This window comes from Puma concolor, unplaced genomic scaffold (genome assembly GCF_028749965.1).
Source record: "Puma concolor isolate L17-30 unplaced genomic scaffold, mPumCon1.1.hap2 unalloc_scaffold_69, whole genome shotgun sequence".
NCBI classification, from domain to species: Eukaryota; Metazoa; Chordata; class Mammalia; order Carnivora; family Felidae; genus Puma; species Puma concolor.
Genome location: NW_028240279.1, coordinates 141517 through 165593, shown reverse-complemented (window position 1 = coordinate 165593; position 24077 = coordinate 141517). Strand labels below are relative to the sequence as shown.

Genomic DNA, 24077 nt, shown 5'->3' with positions numbered 1-24077 from the left:
CCGCTCGGGAAAGCCCAAGTCACCAGCCCCGGAGCAGGTGAGTGATCTGGGAGGCTGGGGACTCTGCGACCCGAGATGCGCACGAAGAGGCGAGGCCACCGGGGTAGCCCACCAGTGTCGGGCGGAACGTGTCCTACTGCCCGCCCCCAGAAGTGTCTGCGTCTCACTAGATCCCGGCCGCCTTCTGGGTTCATGACCTTGCCTGGGCACAGCACTATCTACCATTGAGGCTGTCTGTTGGCCTCCTGCCCGGAAGGTTCCCACTTGTAAAATCGGACCAATAACGTCTACCCTAGTTTTGCCTCCCTGAGGGCATCAGTGCAGTAGGTGCTTCCCGCCTGGTGGTTCTCAGGAAAAGCATACAGGTTTTGATCACCGCTGTCACCAAGGGAGCACCTTTAGGTACCCGTCAGCCCCCAGGCATGAAGCTTAAGGTTCTGGTTATTCTCATCTAGCCAGCAAGTTGTTTGTTTCCTTTACTTGGTAGAGTTGATATTTCTCTTTCACATGGACTCGGAACAGAAGGTCAAGAGTGTGTGTTGGTGGGGGTGGGGAGAGATGTCTTGTGCTTTGGACACTTCATACCTGCAGGCTTAGGTCAAATGGGATCTTAGGGCCTGAGTGTGGGGTGAGTAGTGGGGTGGAGAGGTACTGCTATCTGCAGGTTCAGGGGGACTTTGGGGGTGTCTACAGGGCTGGTCTGGGAACGGGACAGTTCTTGGAAGAAAGCTCCACTGATCTGGGCCAGGCTCTCCATCAGCCTTTCTGGGAAGGGGAGAAGAAGGGGTCCCAGTGCCTGTTTCCATTTATAAAACCAGCTGTTGAAGATGTGGCACCTGAGTGTGTGCGGGTTGCCCCTTCAATAATTCTCTCTCTAGGAGCGAGAACCACCTCTCCTCGATTTTAGACTAGATGAATCTGAGTACATTTAGTATGGTTAACAGTTGAACAGAAAGTTAGAAATAAGGACACGGAGGGATGCCGGGGTGGCTCGGTCGGTTAAGTGTCTGACTTCGGCTCAGGTCACAATCTCACAGTTGTGAGTTCCAGCCCTGCATTGGGCTCTGCGCTGACCGTGCAGAGCCTGCTTGGGATTCTCTCTCTCTCTCTCTCTCTCTCTCTCTGTCTCTCTGCCCCTCCCTCGCATGTGCTCTCCCTCTCAAAAGTAAATAAACATTAAAAATAAATAAATAAGGACACAGAAGCAAAGCATTATCTTAGCATTAAACAACTTGGAAAGTAAGGAATTTACTAGGAAATCCAGCTTCCTGGGCAAAAGGATAGTGTTTCTGGTTATAATTATAGCACATCAAGAGCATCAGTGTCTTGATACAAGCATGCCCTCCCCCAGATGGAGCCAGCAACATTCCTCAGTTCTTCCAATGAATTTGTACGCAGCCGCTGTCTGCAAAAGCTGTGGGAACCCCGCATGGTAATCTCTTGTCTATCTTTTCAGGAGCCCCCGTCTCCTGGTCTTCTCTTACTTCTCAGGCCTCTCGGCCCCTCTGCAAAGTCGACGGGCTTGTCTTCCTCTCTCCATCTTACTCTGGCGCACGTTTCCACCATTCATGGGCCACGAGTCCACCAGGTAGTCTGAGGCCGGAAAAAAAAAAAAAATCTCCCATTACCCTGTTATTTGAGCAATAATAAAGGTACATGCAAAGTGCCATGGTGCCAGAGAAGAGGCCTGGAAGGTTATCCTGGCGGAAGCACCTTTTATCTGAGCCTTCCGGGTGGACACAGGAAAGGGCGATGCCGATGCCGGCGAAGAGACTGGTAGAGAAACGGCTGGTGGGTAGGAATGCAGACTGAGCTCAGGGGAGGGTGCACGGAGAGGTGGAGAGGAAGCTAGGAAGTAAGGCCAGAGTAAGAGGAGGGGGATCAGAATGGAAGGGGGAGATAAAGACAGATTGGGCAATGGGGAAAGGGAGGAGGCACAGACAGAGCTGGAGGCCAGCGCAGGAAGGGCTCAGACGCTCACAAAGGCACTGGTCTGTCAGAGTCAAGCACTAGGCATAGTCATTCAAAGCCAGGCAGGAGAACTGCAGGCATCTGAACTTCTCGGGGGTCTAAGGTGTCGATTCCTGAACCCCGCCCCTGCCCTGGAGAGTCACTCTGGGATGAGGCCCAAGCATTTAGCCTTGGCCCAGACCTTTTCTGTCTCTTGCCCTCCCACCCGTGGATCTGAAGGGTGAGAAAATGTGAGGATCTCTCTTTAACCTAGGAGCTGAAGGGCAAGGGATTTAACAGGTGTGGAAAACAGAGGCTCCTAGTTGCCAGATAGGAATTTTGATTTATCCTTAGCAACCACCCTGAAGGTAAGCACCATTGTTATGCCCATGGCATAGATGATAAAACAGGCTTAAGAGAGGTTAAGGAACTTGGGGGCCCAAGGCCATACAACTCATAATTACTACGGGTGGGATCCTCACCCAGCTCTGATTCTAGCTGGAGAACTAGCATAATTCAGTGGCCGAGCAAGTGGGCTTTGGAGCCAGGAATGCTTAGGTTTGAATACCGGCTCTACCCCATACCGTTTTCTAGGCCTTCCCTAAGACAGCGCGGGGCCCAGCACAACCCAGCAAGTGTGGGCCTGAGACCACTGCCACAGTCAGTGGTTTTCATAGGCCCCTCGAGATGGCACCAGAGATAGAAACTTCTAAGTTTGATTGGTGGTTAGAAAAGAGAAGTAAATCACAACACTCTGAGGCCCCTTCGCCTCAGGCAGAGGGGCCAGAGTGTGTGACTTCCGGGAAGTTCCCCAAACTATCTGAGCCTCAGTTCCTCATCTGTAAATTGGGGAAAATATCAGTTGCCGTGAGGATTAAAGAAGATAATATCCTCAGGACGGTTTCTGGTCTGAAGTAAGCACTTGAGGATAACTAGCTATATTATTATTATTATTATTATTATTATTATTATTATTACAGTTTTGGCTAATTTGTACCTACCCAGTCCAGTCAGATCTCCGTTTTCTAACTGGTCTTTGAGCACTGGAGTGAGAGCCTCTCTTGTTGGAACCCCAGATGTATCCTTACTTGGTCTCTGACCGAAATCATCTAAGTAGGACTAATGCCACCATTTCTTTTGAAACCGGAATAGGTAATGTTCTCATGGCTTCTGTTGCAGGAAGCTGGTTCCTCCCACTCTCCTTGAAGAAACGGATTTAAAGGGTTCATAAAAATGATTTGTCAATTCTATCTCAATGAAGTTGGACACAAATACAGCTTTGAGGTGCAGTTGACAAAAGAATGGACTCTGTAAGCCTCCCAAATGTTATCACACGTAGTTTACAGTTCAAATAGTACGAAATGAAATGGTGAGGAAACAGAATGACCCGCAGCAGCCTCTTGCCTCGACCATCCCCACCCTCCTGGGCCAGCTCACCAGTCCTCGGTCCTCCTTACCTCTCGCTGGGTCTTCGGGTGCTTATCTCCACCTGTCTTGTGTTTCTAGCTCTTAATTCTTCCATTTAAAAGATTTAAAAAAAAATTTTTTTTTTGAAAGAGAGAGAAGGAGAGAGAGAATCCCAAGCAGGCTCTGCACCGTCAACACAAAGCCCGATGCGGGGCTCGAACCCACGAACCGTGAAATCGTGACCTGAGCTGACGTCAGACGCTCAACCGACTGAGCCACCCAGGTGCTCTGATTCATGCATTTTAGACACTGTCTGTGGACGTCCTGGCAACACAGGCAAGGAGTTAGGTCTTTAACACCCCCCACCCATTCCATTCTTGGGGTTTACTTTTGTCACTCTTGCCCCACGAGTGACAGTGGTTGCAGAATTGTGACTAGGCAAGTATTGTTCACCGCAGAGCTTACTCATGTAGTCCGATGGCACTCGTTTCTGTCCCCCGACCCCCCGGGGTTTAATTTCTTCTCCTTCTCTTTCTGTGCTGCCCGCCACGATCACTCCTCCACTCCGCTCCAGTGCTCTGGCATGACAGTTAGTGCCATTCCCCTCGGCTACCTCCTTGACCTGTCCTACGCTGCTGTCCTGGAACCTTCCTTCGCTGCTTCCTGGGCTGGGCTTTTCCTGGCTCCCTTCTCTTCTTGCTTTCTTCACTCTCTCTCTTAATCTGCAGTTAAGAATCCCTTTCTAATATTAAAAAATAGAATGGTCTTTGGACCTGCTCGTGATCGTAGGTATCCTTTCGATATCTATTAATTGGGACAAAAAATACAGAAAGACCAAAAGTTACTATGAAGGCACTCCTGCTCTTAAGTGAATTTGTGTTTTACTCACAATAGCATCTATGAACGTGTGAAAGCCTGTTCAAAGTTCAGGCTTAGGGTTAGTTCAATCTAGCCTCAATGTCTGGTCTTCCATTTGTCACCTCACCCCCTCAACTTGCCGTGAGACAACCCCTCTCTTGACTTTCTATTCAGTTCCTGTGCCCTAGCAGAGACTTAAGTACTGGTTTCAGGCCCACCTTGCAGGTGCACGTGGCCATGGCTGGCCAATCAGGGTCTCCTCCTACCAGATACAGGGTCCAAGCAGACCAATCAGAGGCTTTTTGAAGACTGGCTTTCCTTTATGAGGCTTGCTCAACCTCAGTGGAGAGTTGGAGTTACTAACGACTATCTTTGCAGTCTTGGGGCATGCATCCTGAAGCCTGAAGCCATCATGGAGGAAAGCACAACTGAGGGACAGCTGCGGAGAGAATGACGTTTGAGCGCTAGATGCGGCCAGCTTTAAGATCTTAGGCTTCCCGGTTATGTGAGCCGATACACTGTATGACATTTTTGGTTTAAGCATATTTTAGTTGGATTTCTTTCACTTGGAGCATAAAGAGCGGCGACTGATACATTGTCTTTGCGAACTTGGGCAGGTTATACAAGCGGTGTGTACAGACTTGGACCGTGACAACGCAGCTCCCATTAGGTCCCCTGTGGCTGCCCTGTTATCAGCCTGAGCCTGAGACAGCTTGACGTGGAATAGTCCGTTTTAGGGTCTGGAGGAAACGACTTACCATGAGTCACTGCCCTAAAATATACTTTCTACCCACATGCCCGGTGCCTGGAATTCTGTGGTGATGGTGGCATTCCTTAGCGTCAACCATGGCTCTCTTCAAGCGGTTCTCCTTTGGAGTGTGGAGTCTGCGATATTAAACTTGTAGAAGTCCTTTCTTCTGGAGGTCCCTCTGGGAGGCAGTGGATCCAGGATGCGGTGTAGACAGACCTAGGTACACATCTCAGTTCCCAATGGCACGGTCCCTTTGCAGCTTTGGGGGCAAACACATAGCACTGTGTGCTGACCTTTAGGAGGTCAGTCTGTATTACATAAGGAATCCTATGCAGAGAGTGAAGAAATGGTCTCAGATTCACCCAGTAATATCCCCGAGTCAGCCCTGAGGGCAGGGTCTGGCACTAGGCGTTGGGAAGAGGAAGGAGATGTGATTCTTGTCTTGTCAGGGCTCCTGACCTAACAGAGAACTGCGGTTGAGTCTTCACATGGACGGACGCTATCTTTCACTCCGCGCCATTCGTAGGTGACGCCTAGAAGAGCAGGGCCACCGTGTCGTAGCCTCTAACCCACGACTCTGTCACATTCTGGGAGAGAGAATTATGGGCCCTCCCCGCATCCCCGCTCCTGCTGTGTCTCCTCGTGGCCACAGTGTACTTTCCCATCCCTGGCTTGGGGCTTGGGGCTGGTTCCGTGCTTAGGCTCAAAGAGAGCAAGAGTGCTTGCTCTCTTCCGCTTCTCTTGGGTAGCCGCTGCCTCTTCAGCCTGGGTCCCGGCAGCAACGCAGGGAGACAGGACCAGCAGCGAGAAGCCGAGCCGATCCAGCCAGCAGGGCATTAAAGTACAGCGGTAACGGCCAACCTGTGAGAATCGGTTTCCCAGCCTCCTGAGTTTTGAGGATGGTTTATTAGTTAGCACTGTTGTGGCAAAAGATAACAGATACATGGACTCCCTCCGTTATCAGGTTACGTACAGGTTCAGCTGCTGCAGTAGAGACCCGACACAACAGTGGGTTAAGTGAATTTTTTTTAATTCTTTTTTTTTTAATCCTTTTTTTCGGGGGGGGGGGGAGTGCAGGCGGGGGAGGGGCAGAGAGAGTGGGGCAGAGGATCCAAAGCGGGCTCTGCGCTGACAGGCTGACAGCACAGAACCCGACGTGGGACTCAAACTCACGAACCGCGAGATCATGACCTGAGCTGAAGTTGGATGCTTAACCGACTGAGCCACCCAGGCGCCCTTTAATTCTTTTTGGTTTTAAGTGTTTATTTCTTTTTGAGATAGAGACAGAGATTGAGTGGGGGAAGGGCAGAGAGAGAGGGAGACACAGAGTCCGAAGCGGGCTCCAGGCTCTGAGCTGTCAGCACAGAGCCCGATGTGGGGCTTGAACCCACAAACGGTGAGATCCTGACCTGAGCTGAAGTCGGACACCTAACCGACTGAGCCATCCAGGCGCCCCAACAGTGGGTTAAATTAAAAAACAGCTTGGGGCGCCTGGGTGGCGCAGTCGGTTAAGCGTCCGACTTCAGCCAGGTCACGATCTCGCGGTCCGTGAGTTCGAGCCCCGCGTCGGGCTCTGGGCTGATGGCTCAGAGCCTGGAGCCTGGAGCCTGTTTCCGATTCTGTGTCTCCCTCTCTCTCTGCCCCTCCCCCGTTCATGCTCTGTCTCTCTCTGTCCCAAAAATAAATAAACGTTGAAAAAAAAAAAAAACAGCTTCTTGGGGGCACCCGGGTGGCTCAGTCGGTCAGGTGTCTGACTTCGGCTCAGGTCATGATCTTGCCGTTCATGGGTTCGAGCCCTGGGTCGGGCTGTGTGCGGACGGCTCGGAGCCTGGAGCCTGCTTCACATTCTGTGTCTCCCTCTCTCTCTGCCCCTCCCCCGCTCATGCTCTGTCTCTGTCTCTCAAAAATGAGTCAACATTGAAAAGAAATTTTTTTAAGAAGCAGCTTCTTGATCTCTCATATGATAATCCGGTTAAGTACTGGATCTGGGGCTGGTTCGGTGGCTCTTATGTCAGGGAGCCAGGCTCCTTCTGTTTTCCTGCTCTACCACCCTGGGGTGTAGCCCTCATCCAGATGAGGCCTTTGTACTGTTGAAATCTTCATTTCCTCCACAGGGTGGCGCCAGACCGCTCTCTGCCACTGCCCTGGAACACAGGCAGCCTAAGCACCATTCCTGCCTCTGCTTCGGGCCTCGGGACTTTTCTTCTTCTTGAATGAGTGTGCTCCCGCCCCCCAGCTGGTGCTCCACGCCATCCCCCAGGTCTCAACAACATACCCCCACCAGGACCACAGGAGCCAGAGCTGGTCGTGCCTGGTGCTCCTCAGGACTGAGAGGCCCTGACCTCCGTGGGGGCAGGAGCCCGCCAGCATGACCAGTCGGGACTCCCAGGTTAAGAATCCAGTGGAGCCTCCTGGTCATCCTCAATCTGCTCTGCCCTTCGTCTCCCGCTCGCAGATCCCTGCTGACCTCCAGCCCTGAAGAAGCCGGAGAACCTCTGCTTCCCCCACCTCCCCGTCCGCCTTGTCCTACTTCAGTAGTTTGGTGAGCATAAAAAGGCCTGTCAAAGTGGTCCCTCTGTTTGGGGGATGGGCTCAGGAGGGGTGGGCATGTGGGTTCGGAGGGTGACAGATTCTTTCTCCAAATGCTCGCCAGGCTCCTCCGAGCCCTCTTCTTGATTCAACCTTGCTTGGCCTGTGAAGACTTGAACAACCACGGGCATGGTTGCTGGCAGCTCGTGGCCGCATCCCTAGTAGGACTCTAGCCTCCCTTAAAGTGCCTGCCTGCAAAACTCCCGGCTGTCTAAAGGATTGGCTGCTTAGTCCAGCCGACGCCTGAAGATCGGGCCCCTGTCTCCCAGCTTCTGTGAGAGGGCAGGAGCTTAACTCTGAGAAGTGTCAGCAAAGCCAGATGGGTCTCCTATGGGCCAGCGTCCCTTCCTGCTTTTTGTCATCTTTCACTTCTGATTATAGAGCCCCCACTCATTCCCTTCCCTAGTCCCTCATTCTCCCTGTGAAATACCCCATCACCTCTGTAATACTCCCAGTTGGGTGCCTGCTCACGATGAACCCTTTCCCCTACGGCACTGCAATACTATGTTACTGACTGAACTCTGTCTGGATTACTTTAAGTAGTGTCTGCTTTTGTTTATCTTCATCAGGGGAGGTGTGCGGGATCAGCCTTTTAATTTTTTTTTTTTAATATTTTGTTTTGAGAGAGAGGCAGGGTGCAAGCAGGGGGGTGGGGGAGGGCCAGAGAGCGAGGAAGACACAGACTCCAAAGCGGGCTCCAGGCTCCGAGCTGTCAGCACAGAGCCCGACGTGGGGCTCAAACCCAAGAACCGTGAGATCATGACCTGAGCCGAAGTCGGTCGCTCAACTGACTGAACCAGCCAGGTGCCCCAACAGCCTTTGAAATTAAATTATTTTCAGGATCAGCTTTTTAAGTAAGCATCCCAGGGATGTTTGCGTATAGAGGTCCAAAGGCTATATTTTGAGAAATCATGTTTCCCTGTGGAGATCTTTTCTCTGGCAGCCCTTTTGAATGGGGGCTATGTTTTCTCAGATACCGCATTGCCAATAGTCCATCCAGCTTTAATTCCAGTGAGAACGTTCCAGAGATGAAACTAAGAATCAACTCCAGGCGCTTCTCCAGTCACCTCTGGGAATGAGTGTATGTCGTCAGCATCCAGCACCTCACCTGCTGCCCAGCTAGAATGACACCTTTCAGGGTTTCTGACTTAGAAACACGACCACCAGGTTACTCCATGTGGACACCACCCCCCTTTTACAAAGCCTTTGAACACCCACCCATCAGGAGGGGTTTGCTGGATAATGTTGGTTGGCTCTTGACACCCATTTCTAGCCCCTTCTTTGCAGGTCCTGGAAACCCACGAACCATAGTTCACAGATTCCCTCGGCAGCAGAATTCTGCCAATAAAGCGTACCTGTGTGAGATTTAGAAGGCGGGAAGGAGGCGGAAGCCATGCTTTTCTCCTCTGCAGCAGCAGACATGCAGGCTGAATGTTGGAGTCCATACTCCCCACCAGTCAGGCTTGGGGCCATGGGGCTGTAGTGACCCCAGCAGTGGCTTCCCGAAGTTTCCTGACTGAGTGGCAGCAGCAACTTTGAATCTATGGAAAGCAACTGTGGTAAAGTAACCTGAGAGCTAGTGGTGCGATTCCCCCCTGGCCCTGACCTTCACCACCGCGAGCCCCACCAGTGGTGAGCACCAATTGCTTGTATAACCTTTGCGTGTGTGTGTGTTTGAAATATCTAGAATGGTTTGTTTTCCTGGCTATGGTAGTTTTAAAATATGTTCACAAAACTGAGGGTTGACGGGGGGTGGGAGGGAGGGGAGGGTGGGTGATGGGTATCGAGGAGGGCACCTTTTGGGATGAGCACTGGGTGTTGTATGGAAACCAATTTGACAATAAATTTCATATATTGAAAAAATATAAAGATCTACTGAATGAGTGCTGGAAAAAAATAAAAAATAAAATATGTTCACAAATTCTGACTCTTCTCTTTAATTTTTTTTTAACGTTTATTTATTTTTGAGACAGAGACAGAGCATGAACGGGGGAGGGGCAGAGAGAGAGGGAGACACAGAATCCGAAGCAGGCTCCGGGCTCTGAGCCATCAGCCCAGAGCCTGACGCAGGGCTCGAACTCATGGACCGCGAGATCGTGACCTGAGTTGAAGCCAGACGCTTAACCAACTGAGCCACCCAGGCACCCCGACTCTTCTCTCTTTAAAAGTTGGGGTCTAAATTCCCACCCCTTGAATGGGAACTGGATTTAGTGACTAAGTCACTGCTAAATGCTGCTCTGTGCCATCTGAGGTGAGGTCATAGGAAGGCTACCTTCTGTCATTTCTGTCTCTCTTTCTCAGCTCACTCACTCTGGAGGTACCCAGCCATCATGCTGTGAGGACATTCAGTCAAACAGCATGTGGGCAGGCTCATATGGCAAGGATCTGAGGCCTCCCTCCAACCCCCTTGACAGCCATGTTAAGTGAGTGAACCACCTTGGAAGTGGACCCTTCCGACTCAGTCAAGCCTTCAGGTGACTGCAGCCCTGTGGTATCTTGAGAATCTCACCAAAGACCCAGGGGCAGAAGTGCCCAAGCTATTCCCAAAAATTTGACTCAAAACTTTTGAGGAATGGGGAGCCTGGGTGGCTCAGTTGGTTGAGCGTCTGTCTGACTTTGGCTCAGGTCATGGTCTCACCATTCATGGCTTCGGGCCCCGCATTGGGCTCTGTGCTGACAGCTCAGAGCCTGGAGCCTGCTTCAGATCCTATGTCTCCCTCTCTGCCCCTCCCCTGCTTGTACTCTCTCTCTTGTTCTCTCTTCAAAATAAACATTAAAAAAGATGTTTTTTGAGGAATAAATGCTTATTGTTGTTTTAAAAAAATTTTTTTAAATGTTTATTTTGGAGAGAGCAAGAGACAGAGACATAGAGTGCGAGTGGAGGAGTGGCAGAGAGGGTCATAATCTCGTGGTTCATGGGTTCGAGCCCCGCATCGGGCTCTGTGCTGACAGCTCAGAGCCTGGAGCCTGCTTCACAATCTGTGTCTCCCTCTCTCTCTGCCCGCACGCTCTCTCTTTCTCTCAAAAATAAACATTAAAAAAATTAAAAGAGGGGCGCCTGGGTGGCGCAGTCGGTTGGGCGTCCGACTTCAGCCAGGTCACGATCTCGCGGTCCGTGAGTTCGAGCCCTGCGTCGGGCTCTGGGCTGATGGCTCAGAGCCTGGAGCCTGTTTCCGATTCTGTGTCTCCCTCTCTCTGCCCCTCCCCCGTTCATGCTCTGTCTCTCTCTGTCCCAAAAATAAATAAACGTTGAAAAAAAAATTAAAAAAAAAATTAAAATATGGCAGGGTAGCATTTGAGACTAATAAGTATTGTGCAAATTTGAGGTAGTGTTACAGAAACAACATTTTCTAAGCTTCACTCTATGAACCACATTTGCGCTAATGGAAATATTCCAAAATAGGAGAATGGAGTTGCCTGGAATCCCGGCCCACACTTTGGGAAGCCCAACGATGCACAGATGGGTCTTCTTGGTTTCTCGTCAGCTCTGTCTCTGTGTCCACCTCTCTTATTCAAAAAGTCACCACCAGCCCCCGCTCCACCCAGCTCATTAAGGAGTTTGGGCTGGCATGAGGAGTTTCTGCCCTTGTGACCTAAGAGTGACTACAGGGCCTGGTACTGCGCCTGGCTCAAAGCAGGTGCTCAACAAACAGTAGCTGCCACCATCCTCATCGTTCTAATTATTGATTCTTTGATGGTAACCATGGCTTAGACGTCTCTGTACCCCTGCACCCTGCAGCAGGGCAGTATAACCGTCAGCAGGCTTTGGAGTTAACAGGCCTGGATTAAACCCCTACCTGGCAGTTTTGGATTTGCGGCTTTGGGCACCTGAACAGGTTACCTACATCCTTTAAGCCCTGTCCCCTTATCTGCCAGATGGGGATAATAAAGTATGTTTTCACGGACTGTTGGGCGAAATTAAGACTGCAACACGCCCAACCCAGGCCTTGACACCAAGTAAGCAAATAGTGAACTAGCTGCTGCCGCTGCTTCCGATTACTGTTACTCTCTAGTCTTGTGCTTTCAACACAGTTATTTGTTGGCTCACTGAAGTCACCACACCGAGACAGACACTTGGGGGCCATTCTCACTAAAACGCTGGGGGAACGGGAGCAGGCACCCGGAGAACAGGTGTCCTTGCCCAGCAGCAGCAAACTAATAGAGCCGAAGAGGCACTGATGGGCCAATCACTCCGCTTGGAACCGTTCCTACCAACCCTGCCAAATCTGCTGGGCTGTGCCCCAGTCCTACTGTCCCCTCGAGGGACTCTGTTGGTGGCCAGCGGTTGGTGCCATATTCCATCACCTATCGCTAAGCCACCAGCATTTATTTGGGGGCATGTAAAGAGATTGTCAGGGGCGCCTGGGTGGCTCAGTCGGTTAAGCATCCGACTCTTGATTTCAGCTCAGGCTGTGATCTCACGGTCGTAAGATCGAGTCCCTCGCATCGGGTTCCACACTGAGCACGGAGCCCGCTTGGGGCTCTTTCTCTCCCTCTCTCTCTGCCCCTCCCCCCTTGCTCTCTTTCAAAATAAACAGACATTAAGAAAAGAGATGATCAAACCTTGTTCATTCAGGATTTCTTTTATTCACTACTGTATTTTGACTCGACGTCCTTTTTCTAAAATCTGTCATTCATTTACTCAGAAAGTATAGATGACTTCATTATTTTTAATGTTTATCTATTTTTGAGAGACAGTGTGTGAGCTGGGGGGAGGGACAGAGAGAAAGGGAGACGGAGGATCTGAAGTGGGCTCTGTGCTGACAGCAGAGAGCCCAATGCAGGGCTCAAACTCCCACACCATGAGGTCATGACCTGAGCCAAAGTCGGATGCTCAACGGACGGAGCCACCCAGGCACCCCGACTCCTCCCAACATCCCAAATGTGACTGGTTAACGCCCTCCTCTGCAGAAGTGGAGGGATGTTTGCGTCTTCTGCACGTTGTGCTGCATTATCTCTTGGAATCGTGCAGCCCTGATCCGAGCTGGGTAGGAAAGCAGTGGTAGGTGCGGTGCTGGGCTGAACTGGAGAGAGCCCAGCCGCACGCATCCGACCCTCAGTGGGGTCAGCAGAGGCTAGTGTGGTACAGGTGAACAGGAAGTGCCCCCACCAATAAGTTTTCTGAAATAAAGGCCTGAGCAGGGCAGTCCTGGGTGATTACTGCTCTCACACATTCTTTACTCTAACCCTCCAGCATCTCCCTGCTAGCTCTCTGAGGGTGGGGACTTTTTTTTTTTTTAAAGAAAACAAACACAAAAACCCAATGGGAATTGTCTACTAGCTTGTAAGGTTGAGGAACACCCTACTTCCCGCTACACATTTTGTGTCTGAGTTTGAGCTCTTGGGAAGACAGACAGGCCTCAGCCCGACAGTGGAGGTAGGCTCAGCGATCCAAATACTCTGGCAACCCCAAAGACCTCACGGAGGGGCCAGAAAGAGATGATCCTCTACGGGCAGGGGGTCAAGCGCGTTGTGAGTAACTGGTATTTGGTGAGCCAGGGGAGAGAGCACCAGAATAAGCTGTGAATGAACTTAATAGTCTAAGCCCCTTGAAGATACGTTGTCCGGTTTCCAGAGACTGACTGTATCAGGGAAATGAGGGAAAGACGCCCCATTCACCCTACTTTGCCCATTTGTGTCTTGCGGAAATCCTGGCTACCACGAGGGACTCTGGCTTCAGTCCTGCTTCTCTCGCCCGTGGCCCCTGTTGTCTGTAGATAAATTCTGAACTGTTTACGTTTTACTTCCTTACCACGTGGCTAGAATTGGTTATGGATTTATACATTTCAATATGAGAAGAAAAAGTATTTTATAAGCAATGCTGAGAAGCGAGTATCGGAAAGTAAACTTTGTAGGTGGCCTGAGGCAGGACGGCGTTCACTCTGTGACAACCTCACATAGTGTCTCACTCTCGTCACCCAGCTCTTCAGTAGTGGAATCTGTGGCCTTCTCTGCTGTGGCTTTGCCAGGCTCCCTGGGAAAAGGAGAAGAATGCCAAGGCTTTGACTCTCGAAAGGAACAATTCAACTCTTCATAATTGCCTCATTTTAGAGAAAATCTTCCCCAATCACGTACCCTAGTTCCATGTGGAAAATCTCATCTTAATGAGAAGAATCCTTGTCGTGTAGCTTCTGTGCCATGTTTTTCTTGCGTGTGGCATTGAGAGGTCTGTACATGTCCCTAAGCCAAAGTGGCCGCCTTCTCCAGAAAAAGCCCTCCTAGAAAACAGAAAGGACAATGTTAGGTCCGTTTCCCCTGCCTTCTCCAGCCACGGTACTTTATCCTCCTCAGATTTACCTGACTGTCACTTTCCTTTGAGCATCTCTTACGCAGCAGAGATCCAAAGAAGCCCCTTGAAGGAAACACACACACAGACAATTAGTGATTCGTACCATTTTCCATGCCTCTCACAATGTATTTCTCTAGTCTTATTAGCAAGCAAAATCAACACAGACCTGGGATCTCAGAAATAATTCCATACATGCTGGGCTTTCAGAATTGTCCTGTGTCTGTCCATAATGGCCCCACAGTGTCCCTGGGAGACCTTTGTATGTAACTTGACATGAAGTATAGGCAGGATTTTCACCCTGCTCCCCTTCTGGCCCTTGGCCAAGTGCCCTTGTGCAGTCAACAAACTGGGTGACCACACGGCAGAAGCACCTAACTCTCTCCAGAAGCATTTTACATCCGTCCCCGCCAGGCTTAGCCTCCCAGGCATCATTTGCTGGCGGGTGGGGAGGTGTTTCCATTTTCCTAGCTGCTTTGCCTTACGAGATGAATCGCACCGAGTGAATGCCTGAGTCCAACCAGCAGTTATCTAGCTCACTGACTGTCACACTGCAGGCAGATGAGGGAGTGGGTCGTGAAATCACCTTAAAACACACGGCTAGCGCTAAAACACAAAATACTCTTTTTGCATACAAACGGAATAGGGGGTACCTGGGTGGCTCAGTCAGGTGAGCAGCCCAAGTCTTGATTTTGCCTCAAGTGATGATCTCACAGATTGTGACATTGAGCCCTGTGTCTGGCTCTGTGCTGATAGTGTAGAACCTGCTTGGGATTCTCTCTCTCTCTCTCTCTGCTCCACCACCCCCCCACCAAATAAATAATAAACTTAAAAAAAAACAGAACAGAAAGAATCAGAGTGTATGGTAAGTTTGTTTTAGAAGGGACTTATGTCTATACGGTATGTGTGCACTGAGTTGTGACATAAAATGCAGTTCACAGCCCAAGAACAGTGTAGTCAGAGACGTGCCCAACTGGAAAGGAACCATCTTCTTTCTGGTTCTAGTGGTACTAGTGATACAACCGTCCGGCAAGACATCTTCCTTTTCTCCTTCTCCATCTCATTATTATAAAAGGAAGAGATAAATGATTATCTAAGGTCTCTCCCAGTTCAAATTCTATTGGGTCTGGATAAAGGGAATGGAGAGCGGGGCCTCGAAAACCAGAAGGAGGAAGAAGGAAGTTTCCCCCTCCCTCTATAGACGGACTCATGTATTCCACCTTCCATCATGCTTGAAGACTAGCCCCTTCACCCCACGACTTTTGGCCCTCCCTATCCCTTCTCCAGAGCCTCTGAGAAGGTCTGTGGCCAGGCCCGATGCCCACCGCCAAGAGCAACGGGTCTGAACATTTCCACCCCCGTCCCCCCACGATCTTTCTTTAAAGGTCTAGTGAGCAGGTGCTCTGTGCCAGTCCCATTCTAACTCGGGTTTGGCTGGGCAGCTAACTTTGCTGGATCCAGGTAAAGCATTAGGCCAAATATGTATTCTTTCTGCCTTTGGTGATTTCCTGGCTGTAAAACAAGGGGATTGAAATAGATGAGTTTGAAAATCTAGTTCTAAAATTCTACTGTAACGATTGCCAGACTAATATTTACCTTGAGCTTCCTTCTTTACCTTCCTTGGCTGCTGCTCTATGAGAATGAATCTGTTTTGGAAGAGAACATGATCACAGTTACCCATCACAATAACCACTCCCTCCAAATATTTATTCATTCCTTTGCATTTTAGGTCTTCTCTACCCAGTGAGAGGATAACTTTTCCTAGGACAGGAATTTGTTTAATAGTCCTTTGACTCTTCAATAACACCTAACTTGTGTGCAGCTGGTAATACGTTTTACTGACTGTCTCAGATAACATTCGACAGATAATTCCTAATAAAAATTCTTGGGAGGAGGAAAAGAAAAGTGTCTACCAGAAACCTAAACAGCAGCACTGTTTTAAAGTCAAGGACAAGAGTAGGATGTGTGTTATCACTGCTTCTATTCATTGGTGTTGAGGAGGTCCTAACTGATGCACTGGGAAAAAATGGAGTCGTGGAAAGGAAGAACTAAGACGTATTTGCATACGAAATTACAGACAAACTAAAAGGCCCAAGAGAATCAACTAAAATTTTATTGGAAGAAATATGAGAATTCAGTAAGATGGCTAGATAGAAAATCAAGAGATCAACATGTAAACCTCAATGACTTTCCTATGTTCCATAAATAATTAATCAAAAAACGGAAGAATTATCCCATTTACAATGATCAATAAAAAGGCATAAAGTACCTAGGAATAAACTTAGCAAAGAATGGGTAAGACCTATGAGATGAAAACACTAAAGCTCTTCTGAAGGACATTAAGAAGAAACGAATACATGATGTGAGACACTATTTTCCCAGAATAGTGTAAAGATGTCAGTTCCCTTCAAATTAACCTACAAAGTCAAGGCAATCCCATTCAAATCCCAAGACAGTTTTTTAAACAAAAACTGGCCAGCTGACATTTGGTAGAGAAAATGTGCAAGCATAGCTACAAACTGTATGAAAAAGAAGATCACAGAGCAGACATTAAAATACGTTCTTACGGAGCAACTGCAGTTAAGTATGTAGCGTGATACTGATACAGGAAAAGAAAACCAGATTGATAGAATAGAGTCCAGATAAAAATAGTATTTTAGATCCATGAAGAAAGAATGAACCATTCAATAAAAGATTTTAAAGTAACTGGATCTTTACGTAAGGGAAAAAAGTTAGATCCCCTACCTCGACCGTACCAAAACACCACACAGATTCCATACAGATTAAAAATAAATAAATCACAACAAATATTATAAGAGTACAGAAGAAAATATCAGAGACTGTTTTTATACCATGAGGCGAAAAGGCCTTGTTAACAAGACCCATGTCCCATAAGCCATGAGGCAGATATGGTGACGGACTGTCCACACCCTCCTGTTCATCGTAGTCCTTGCCCCCTTGATCCCCTGGATTGTTTGTCCTCTTCCTGTTGATTTATAAAACTCTCTTCATATGAGATATATTCATCCTTTCAAGGGCTTTCACTGAATTTCAATGTTTCAAATATTTGTCAGTGTTTTTATCGTGAAGGAGACGGAACCGTGGGATAGGAGACAGGCTGACTGCAGGCACAGCTGGGTTCTGCTTTGGGTTTTGCCACAGGGGCCTTAAGCTGATCCCCTTCTATGTATGAAAGAAGGATGGTGATATCATCCTCACAGGACTGTGGGGATTAAATCAGATGTCTGGTTTATTCCAAGCATAAATCAGACAAGACGATCAAATCTATCAAATGTTTCTGCATGTGGTATCAGGTCACAAAGCTTTTTCTCACCACAAGATCATAAAAGTATTGATTCTATTTTCTTCTAATACTTGGGCGGGTTCTTGTTTCTCTTTTTTTACATTGACTGAAATATGTTTTTTTAAGGTGAGAAATAGGGATCTGTTGTTATTTTCCTCCCAAATAATTAAGCAGTTGTTCTACTACCATTTATTTATTTTCGTCCACTGATTTGAATACTAAAAGGTAACATTTCAATGTTTATTTATTTTTGAGAGTGACAGAGAGAGAGAGTAAGAGTGAGAGAGGGGCAAAGAGAGAGAGAGACACACACAGAATCCAGAGCAGGCTCCAGGTTCTGAGCTGTCAGCACAGAGCCCAACACAGGGCTCGAACTCCTGAACCATGAAATTATGACCTGAGCCAAAGTAGGACGCTTAACCAACTGAGCCACCCAGGCGCCTCTAAAAGGTAACATTTCAAAAGTCCTAGTCACCCACGGATCTGTCTATTGCTGGACTCTGTAGGCTACTTCACATAAATATTAGGTTGCATTATTCCTCCTTGTGAAATTGACACAATGCCTCATCTCTTCCTTTGAACATCATTATTGTCCACTACAGGAAAAAAACTGCATGGTCTCTGACCTCAAAAAGTGTATCATCTAAGTAGGGAGAGGAAATAATGAAACCACATAAAAAAATATACACACAAGGTTAAACCACATAGGAATTTAAAACAGCAATAGGAGTTTATAGAACTTCCCCAAAAGCAAAAGGCTGCAGGCCACCTCAAGATGCAGAGTACTGACTGGACAATGGCCAATGATTTCTCTTCCCAGAGGTCATGGTAAGCTGACCCCACGCTAGTTCCTAGGCTCTTAGGCTGAGAAATCAGACCCTGATCTCATCAAGAGAGAACGCACTTCTTTCTACATGGAGGCAATATCACCTCACCAATGTCACAGGATTGATCAAAATCAGAATGTCAGGTCAAGACTTGACAATAAGGAAAACATCCGTTCCATAGATAGGGCATCTGTGTCTACATGATTGGGCATTACCTCCTGTGGAGACAGGCCTCTGTGGCACGCTGAAGTATAATCAGAAGGCTATTTGGTGAGAAGAGAAGTGGAAGAAAAGTAATTAGCTGAATCCAGTGTTTAATGGAAAGGACTGAGGTAGCTAGATCCATCCATCTGCCCCGCGGGCACAGCCCGGCTGGTGGGCCTGACTCTCATCTGCTGCCTGAGGTGCCATCTCTACTCTTAGGCAAGGCTAGGTGGGCACTGCCCATGTTGGTCTCTTCCTCACCATTTCTATGCCTTTACTACTGACCAACCCTCCAGAAGACAGACATGTTTCTCCTTAGCAGTTAATACATCCAGTCAGGCTTTACTCGAGTCTGAGAGACCAGGAAGCCTTACATATCTCTGCTCTGATCCATGACCTTGATATTTCTCTCTTGAGGAGCTGCCTTTTAACAAACTGTTTAGCATATTTTTGTTATCAGGGGAGGGGAATGCGTCACTGTAGACCCTAAGAAATGGTGACAATCTCACAGAAGGACTAGGTCCAGGAGTATTACAGTATTCGGGGAAGGCTTTGTGAAGAAAGATGAACTCGAGTTGGCTTTTGAAGGCTCATGGGACTTCCACCAGCAGAGTGAAATAAAGGAATTTCAAGTGGGCAAAGTCACCAACAAAAGTAGGAATGGGCATGGTCTGACTAGGGGATGGTGGGGGGCTGCTTTGGCTGAAATGGAGGGTTGCCATGACAGATGGCAATATATATATATGTATATATATATATATATACATATATATACATATATATATATATATACATATACATATATATATAATAAGCATATGTATATTTGAATAAATATATTGAATATATATTCAATTCATACATAATTGAATAAAAGGTAAACAGGCAAGCTCCAGGAATAGGCAACTGTAATTATGACAAGCTTTGAGTAGCCTGATGCAGGATTTTAGCTGCAGGGTTTTAACTGAACCTGTCTACACAATGCCTTGCGAAGTGGAGGAGAGAGCTGTAGGTACATCTAATTAATCAACAAGATGACACTTTTATCTCTAAGCCATGCCCTTTCTTCCGAGATGACTGATAGCTCCATGAAGGTGAAGACTATTTCTCTCTCACCATTTTAGCCAACGAGGAAAGAAATCAGTGGTAGGAGGAGGATGACTGGTGAGTGCATCGAATCGACATAATTTTTTTGAGTTGAAGAAATTTTACTATCGTGTCAACTGTGGCCTTCTTAGACCTAATGTCTCAGAACAAGCTAATGGCTTGTTATCTTGGTTACAATCCACAGATGTCTCCCGGCAGTGGGGTTCCTTTTAAAATCCCTGGAATATACTTTGCAATGAAAGGACAAAGCCTATCTCCTTCCTCCAGACTGAAGAGGGATATCAGGTCGTGATAGGTGGGAAAGTGGCTTTGATTTTCAGTTTGTGGGTTCTGAATCTATTAAAAAGAAGGAATATAGTCTGGGAATCTGAATTAATTGTTGTCCTTACCTCAATGAGACAGAAAACTATGATCAAAATCATCACTACTACAGTCACAGATATTGCCAAGATGAGTTTGTTGTTATAGCCATAGCCTGGAACTTCTTTTGTGAGCTAAAAAAAGGGAAAGAACAATGTTTTTAGAAAACAGAGATAGGATGAAAGTTAACTATTCTTTAACGACTCTAAAACCCCATTCTTTCCGATGAATCGCTTATAGGTTCTTAAGGAATATACCAAATCTAATGTGATATGTAATCTTAATCATTAGCATTTTCTTCAAGAATTTATGTATCTTGTATGTTAGGTCCTCTTTTTGTCTACTCTGGGAACAGCGGCACTGTTTCCTAAATGAGCAAAGTGGCAGATCACTGCCTTAGCCAAAATTATGTGGCCAAGACAAGACCCGGACTAGGAGCCCCTGGTCCTTGTGCTTGGGTCCATGTCCTAAACCACCTAAATGTCGAGACCCCACATTTTGGGATTTATCCTCACCTCCCTTGACTCCTGCCCTCTCTGTTCACTCTGGACTTCTGTGCTCTCACTGATATAGTTCTCATTTTCCCATTGGTCCGTATCCCACTCTGCCTTGGACACCTTTACTTCTTGCTGCTCGCTGAGAAGCTTCATCAGGAGGCCTGTTCTGGAGATGAGCTTGGCACAGGCCAGCTGCATGTGGGTCTCGGAGCAGTCCATTTTCAAAGTCCGGATAACATGAGAAATGAGGCTTCTCACGTCATTGTTGGGGATGAGGGACTGTAGCTGCTGGTTTAACGGAATTTCAAACAGATCACCTTTGACACAGTGAAGCCTGTGGCTTTTGGGGGCAAGCCAGTGCCCGCATTGTGGTATTCCCATTGTGTATCATTGGTTTGTTTAACGGTCGGCATAGAGTTGTCTGCAGTAACAGTAGAATTAGCAGTGGAAAGATTCTTACGGTTTGTGAATTCAGGGAGGGTTTGTGCTGGCACAGTAGTGTTTCCTGTAGAAATATTTTCGTCAGAAACATTTTGGGCAGTAGCGTTCTCTGCAGTAGTGTTTTCTCTGTAAGTTCCTGAAGGAGCAAATAATTCTGGAAAAGGATTTTTCTGAGGACTCAGTTCTCCCGGAGATGAAAAATCCTCTCGTGAAGGGGAATTTATGAGGCTCCTGACTGCAGAGGATGGAGGCCTCTTTGCAAGCAGCTGTCTATTACTGAGTGAACTTTCCTTTCTGGACTTTCGATTCAGTTTGGCCTAGGGTGTTCTGTGGACCACATGGGAGCGACTTTTATGGAAGCGGTGTGTTTTTCTGGGGTGTGAGGCTGGCCCGAAAGCCTTCATATTTCTAACTCTAGCATTTGCATCTTCTAAAACAAAAACGCTGTACATGAAGTCTTTTGATTTTTTTTTTCACGTCAGGTGGGGATTTTGGAGCGGGGGTGGCAGAAGGCCTGCCCAAAGAGTATTGCTTCAGGAAAGAAGAGACCGCTGCCTTGTGCTCCTCTACGAACGAAGGCTCTGTATTGAAGGAGCTTCCCATTAATTTGCTGGGCCTGTGCGCCACGTGAAGCTCCCCTGGGGATGGTCTCCTGAGCCTTCTTTCCTTGGCCATGTTCTCCACAGACGGCTGGGCGTTCTGTTTCCTCTGGATGTTCTGACGTCTCAGTTCTTTTAAGTGCCTTTTCCGTATGCCCTTTGGGCCCTTGATGACCTTGTTCACTCTCAGGAACTTTTTCCCCACACTCTCAACCTCGTCTAGGCTCTTCTCCTGCGGTTGGGCAGTTTCCAATTTCTTTGGAAAGATTTGACATTTAAACTTGGGACCTAATCACTTAGATTCCACCTACACCTGCCTAAATAACCCAGAAAGCCGCCAGAGGATTAGCAGAACGGAGTCTCCGGAGCCAAGCGCAGATGAGAGGCCCACAGAAGAGGGGCCCCTCCTGAAGTGGATCACCTAAGGAGAAGCGAGCTAAGCCTGCCCCTCCTGCCCACCCCAGCTAATACGCCTACCCACGTTGCCTACCCACCCCAGCTAATACGCCAGATCCCCAGCATCACAAGCCTGGCAGTGTGCAAGTAGCCCAGATGGGCCACGCCACCCTACAGTGAATCCCGCCCCTAGGAGAGGAGAAGGCACACACCAGTCTGACTGTGGCCCCAGCGGTGGGCTGGGGGCAGACATCAGGTCGGACTGCGGCCCCGCCCACCAACTCCAGTTATACACCACAGCACAGGGGAAGCGCCCTGCAGGTCCTCACCACTCCAGGGACTACCCAAAATGACCAAGCGGAAGAATTCCCCTCAGAAGCATCTCCAGGAAATAACAACAGCTAATGAACTGATCAAAAAGGATTTAAATAATATAACAGAAAGTGAATTTAGAATAATAGTCATAAAATTAATCGCTGGGCTTGCAAACAGTATGGAGGACAGCAGAGAATCTCTTGCTACAGAGATCAAGGGACTAAGGAACAGTCACGAGGAGCTGAAAAGCGCTTTAAACGAAATGCAAAACAAAATGGAAACGACGACAGCTCGGATTGAAGAGGCAGAGGAGAGAATAGGTGAACTAGAGGATAAAGTTATGGAAAAAGAGGAAGCTGAGAGAAAGAGAGATAAAAAAATCCAGGAGTATGAGGGGAAAATTAGAGAACTGAGCGATACACTAAAAAGAAATAATATACGCATAATTGGTATCCCAGAGGAGGAAGAGAGAGGGAAAGGTGCTGAAGGGGTACTTGAAGAAATTATAACTGAGAACTTCCCTGAACTGGGGAAGGAAAAAGGCATTGAAATCCAAGAGGCACAGAGAACTCCCTTCAGACGTAACTTGAATCGATCTTCTGCACGACATATCATAGTGAAACTGGCAAAATACAAGGATAAAGAGAAAATTCTGAAAGCAGCAAGGGATAAACGTGCCCTCACATATAAAGGGAGACCTATAAGACTCGTGACTGATCTCTCTTTTGAAACTTGGCAGGCCAGAAAGAATTGGCACGAGATCTTCAGTGTGCTAAACAGAAAAAGTATGCAGCCGAGAATCCTTTATCCAGCAAGTCTGTCATTTAGAATAGAAGGAGAGATAAAGGTCTTCCCAAACAAACAAAAACTGAAGGAATTTGTCACCACTAAACCAGCCCTACAAGAGATCCTAAGGGGGACCCTGTGAGACAAAGTACCAGAGACATCGCTACAAGCATAAAACATACAGACATCACAATGACTCTAAACCCGTATCTTTCTATAATAACACTGAATGTAAATGGATTAAATGCGCCAACCAAAAGACATAGGGTATCAGAATGGATAAAAAAACAAGACCCATCTATTTGCTGTCTACAAGAGACTCATTTTAGACCTGAGGACACCTTTAGATTGAGAGTGAGGGGATGGAGAACTATTTATCATGCTACTGGAAGCCAAAAGAAAGCTGGAGTAGCCATACTTGTATCAGACAAACTAGACTTTAAATTAAAGGCTGTAACAAGATATGAAGAAGGGCATTATATAATAATTACAGGGTCTATCCATCAGGAAGAGCTAACAATTATAAATGTCTATGCGCCGAATACCGGAGCCCCCAAATGTATAAAACAATTACTCACAAACATAAGCAACCTTATTGATAAGAATGTGGTAACTGCAGGGAACTTTAACACTCCACTTACAGAAATGGATAGATCATCTAGACACACGGTCAATAAAGAAACAAGGGCCCTGAATGAGACATTGGATCAGATGGACTTGACAGATATATTTAGAACTCTGCATCCCAAAGCAACAGAATATACTTTCTTCTCGAGTGCACATGCAACATTCTCCAAGATAGATCATATACTGGGTCACAAAACAGCCCTTCATAAGTTTACAAGAATTGAAATTATACCATGCATACTTTCAGACCACAATGCTATGAAGCTTGAAATCAACCACAGGAAAAAGTCTGGAAAACCTCCAAAAGCATGGAGGTTAAAGAACACCCTACTAAAGAATGTGTGGGTCAGCCAGGCAATTAGAGAAGAAAGTAAAAAATATATGGAAACAAGCGAAAATGAAAATACAACAATCCAAACGCTTTGGGACGCAGCGAAGGCAGTCCTGAGAGGAAAATACATTGCAATCCAGGCCTATCTCAAGAAACAAGAAAAATCCCAAATACATAATCTAACAGCACACCTAAAGGAAATAGAAGCAGAACAGCAAAGGCAGCCTAAACCCAGCAGAAGAAGAGAAATAATAAAGATCAGAGCAGAAATAAACAATAGAGAGTCTAAAAAAACTGTAGAGCAGATCAACGAAACCAAGAGTTGGTTTTTTGAAAAAATAAACAAAATTGACAAACCTCTAGCCAGGCTTCTCAAAAAGAAAAGGGAGATGACCCAAATAGATAAAATCATGAATGAAAATGGAATTATTACAACCAATCC

At 47.3% G+C, this 24077-nt stretch overlaps 1 protein-coding gene and 2 long non-coding RNA genes across 10 annotated transcripts in view; 1 reads left to right on the top strand and 2 right to left on the bottom strand.

The window, feature by feature from the left end:
* Window positions 1-20: 20 nt before the first annotated feature.
* On the top strand, window positions 21-9308 carry LOC147571057 (uncharacterized). Of its 7 annotated transcripts, none has more exons than XR_015247751.1 (5): window positions 21-37; window positions 3508-3640; window positions 4594-5186; window positions 7081-7508; window positions 7620-8094. It is a non-coding gene; the product is annotated as an uncharacterized LOC147571057 (long non-coding RNA). The 7 variants fall into 7 exon arrangements; XR_015247750.1 differs by lacking the exon at window positions 21-37 and adding an exon at window positions 1456-1588; XR_015247749.1 differs by lacking the exon at window positions 21-37 and adding an exon at window positions 3188-3319.
* On the bottom strand, window positions 1213-4594 carry LOC147571058 (uncharacterized). 2 transcript variants are annotated; one of them, XR_015247758.1, is made up of 3 exons: window positions 4434-4594; window positions 2952-3151; window positions 1213-1593 (listed from the first exon to the last, which is right to left on the bottom strand). It is a non-coding gene; the product is annotated as an uncharacterized LOC147571058 (long non-coding RNA). The 2 variants fall into 2 exon arrangements; XR_015247757.1 differs by lacking the exon at window positions 4434-4594 and adding an exon at window positions 3408-3522.
* A 4294-nt stretch (window positions 9309-13602) lies between the features above and the next one.
* Window positions 13603-24077, bottom strand: part of LOC147571054 (uncharacterized) — a 43057-nt gene continuing 32582 nt past the window's right edge. The window contains 7 exon segments of the mRNA XM_086696666.1: window positions 13603-13773; window positions 13853-13907; window positions 15438-15487; window positions 19673-19777; window positions 20159-20463; window positions 20466-21054; window positions 21056-21472. Of these exon segments, the coding sequence (XP_086552792.1) occupies window positions 13603-13773; window positions 13853-13907; window positions 15438-15487; window positions 19673-19777; window positions 20159-20463; window positions 20466-21054; window positions 21056-21472 (1692 nt within the window).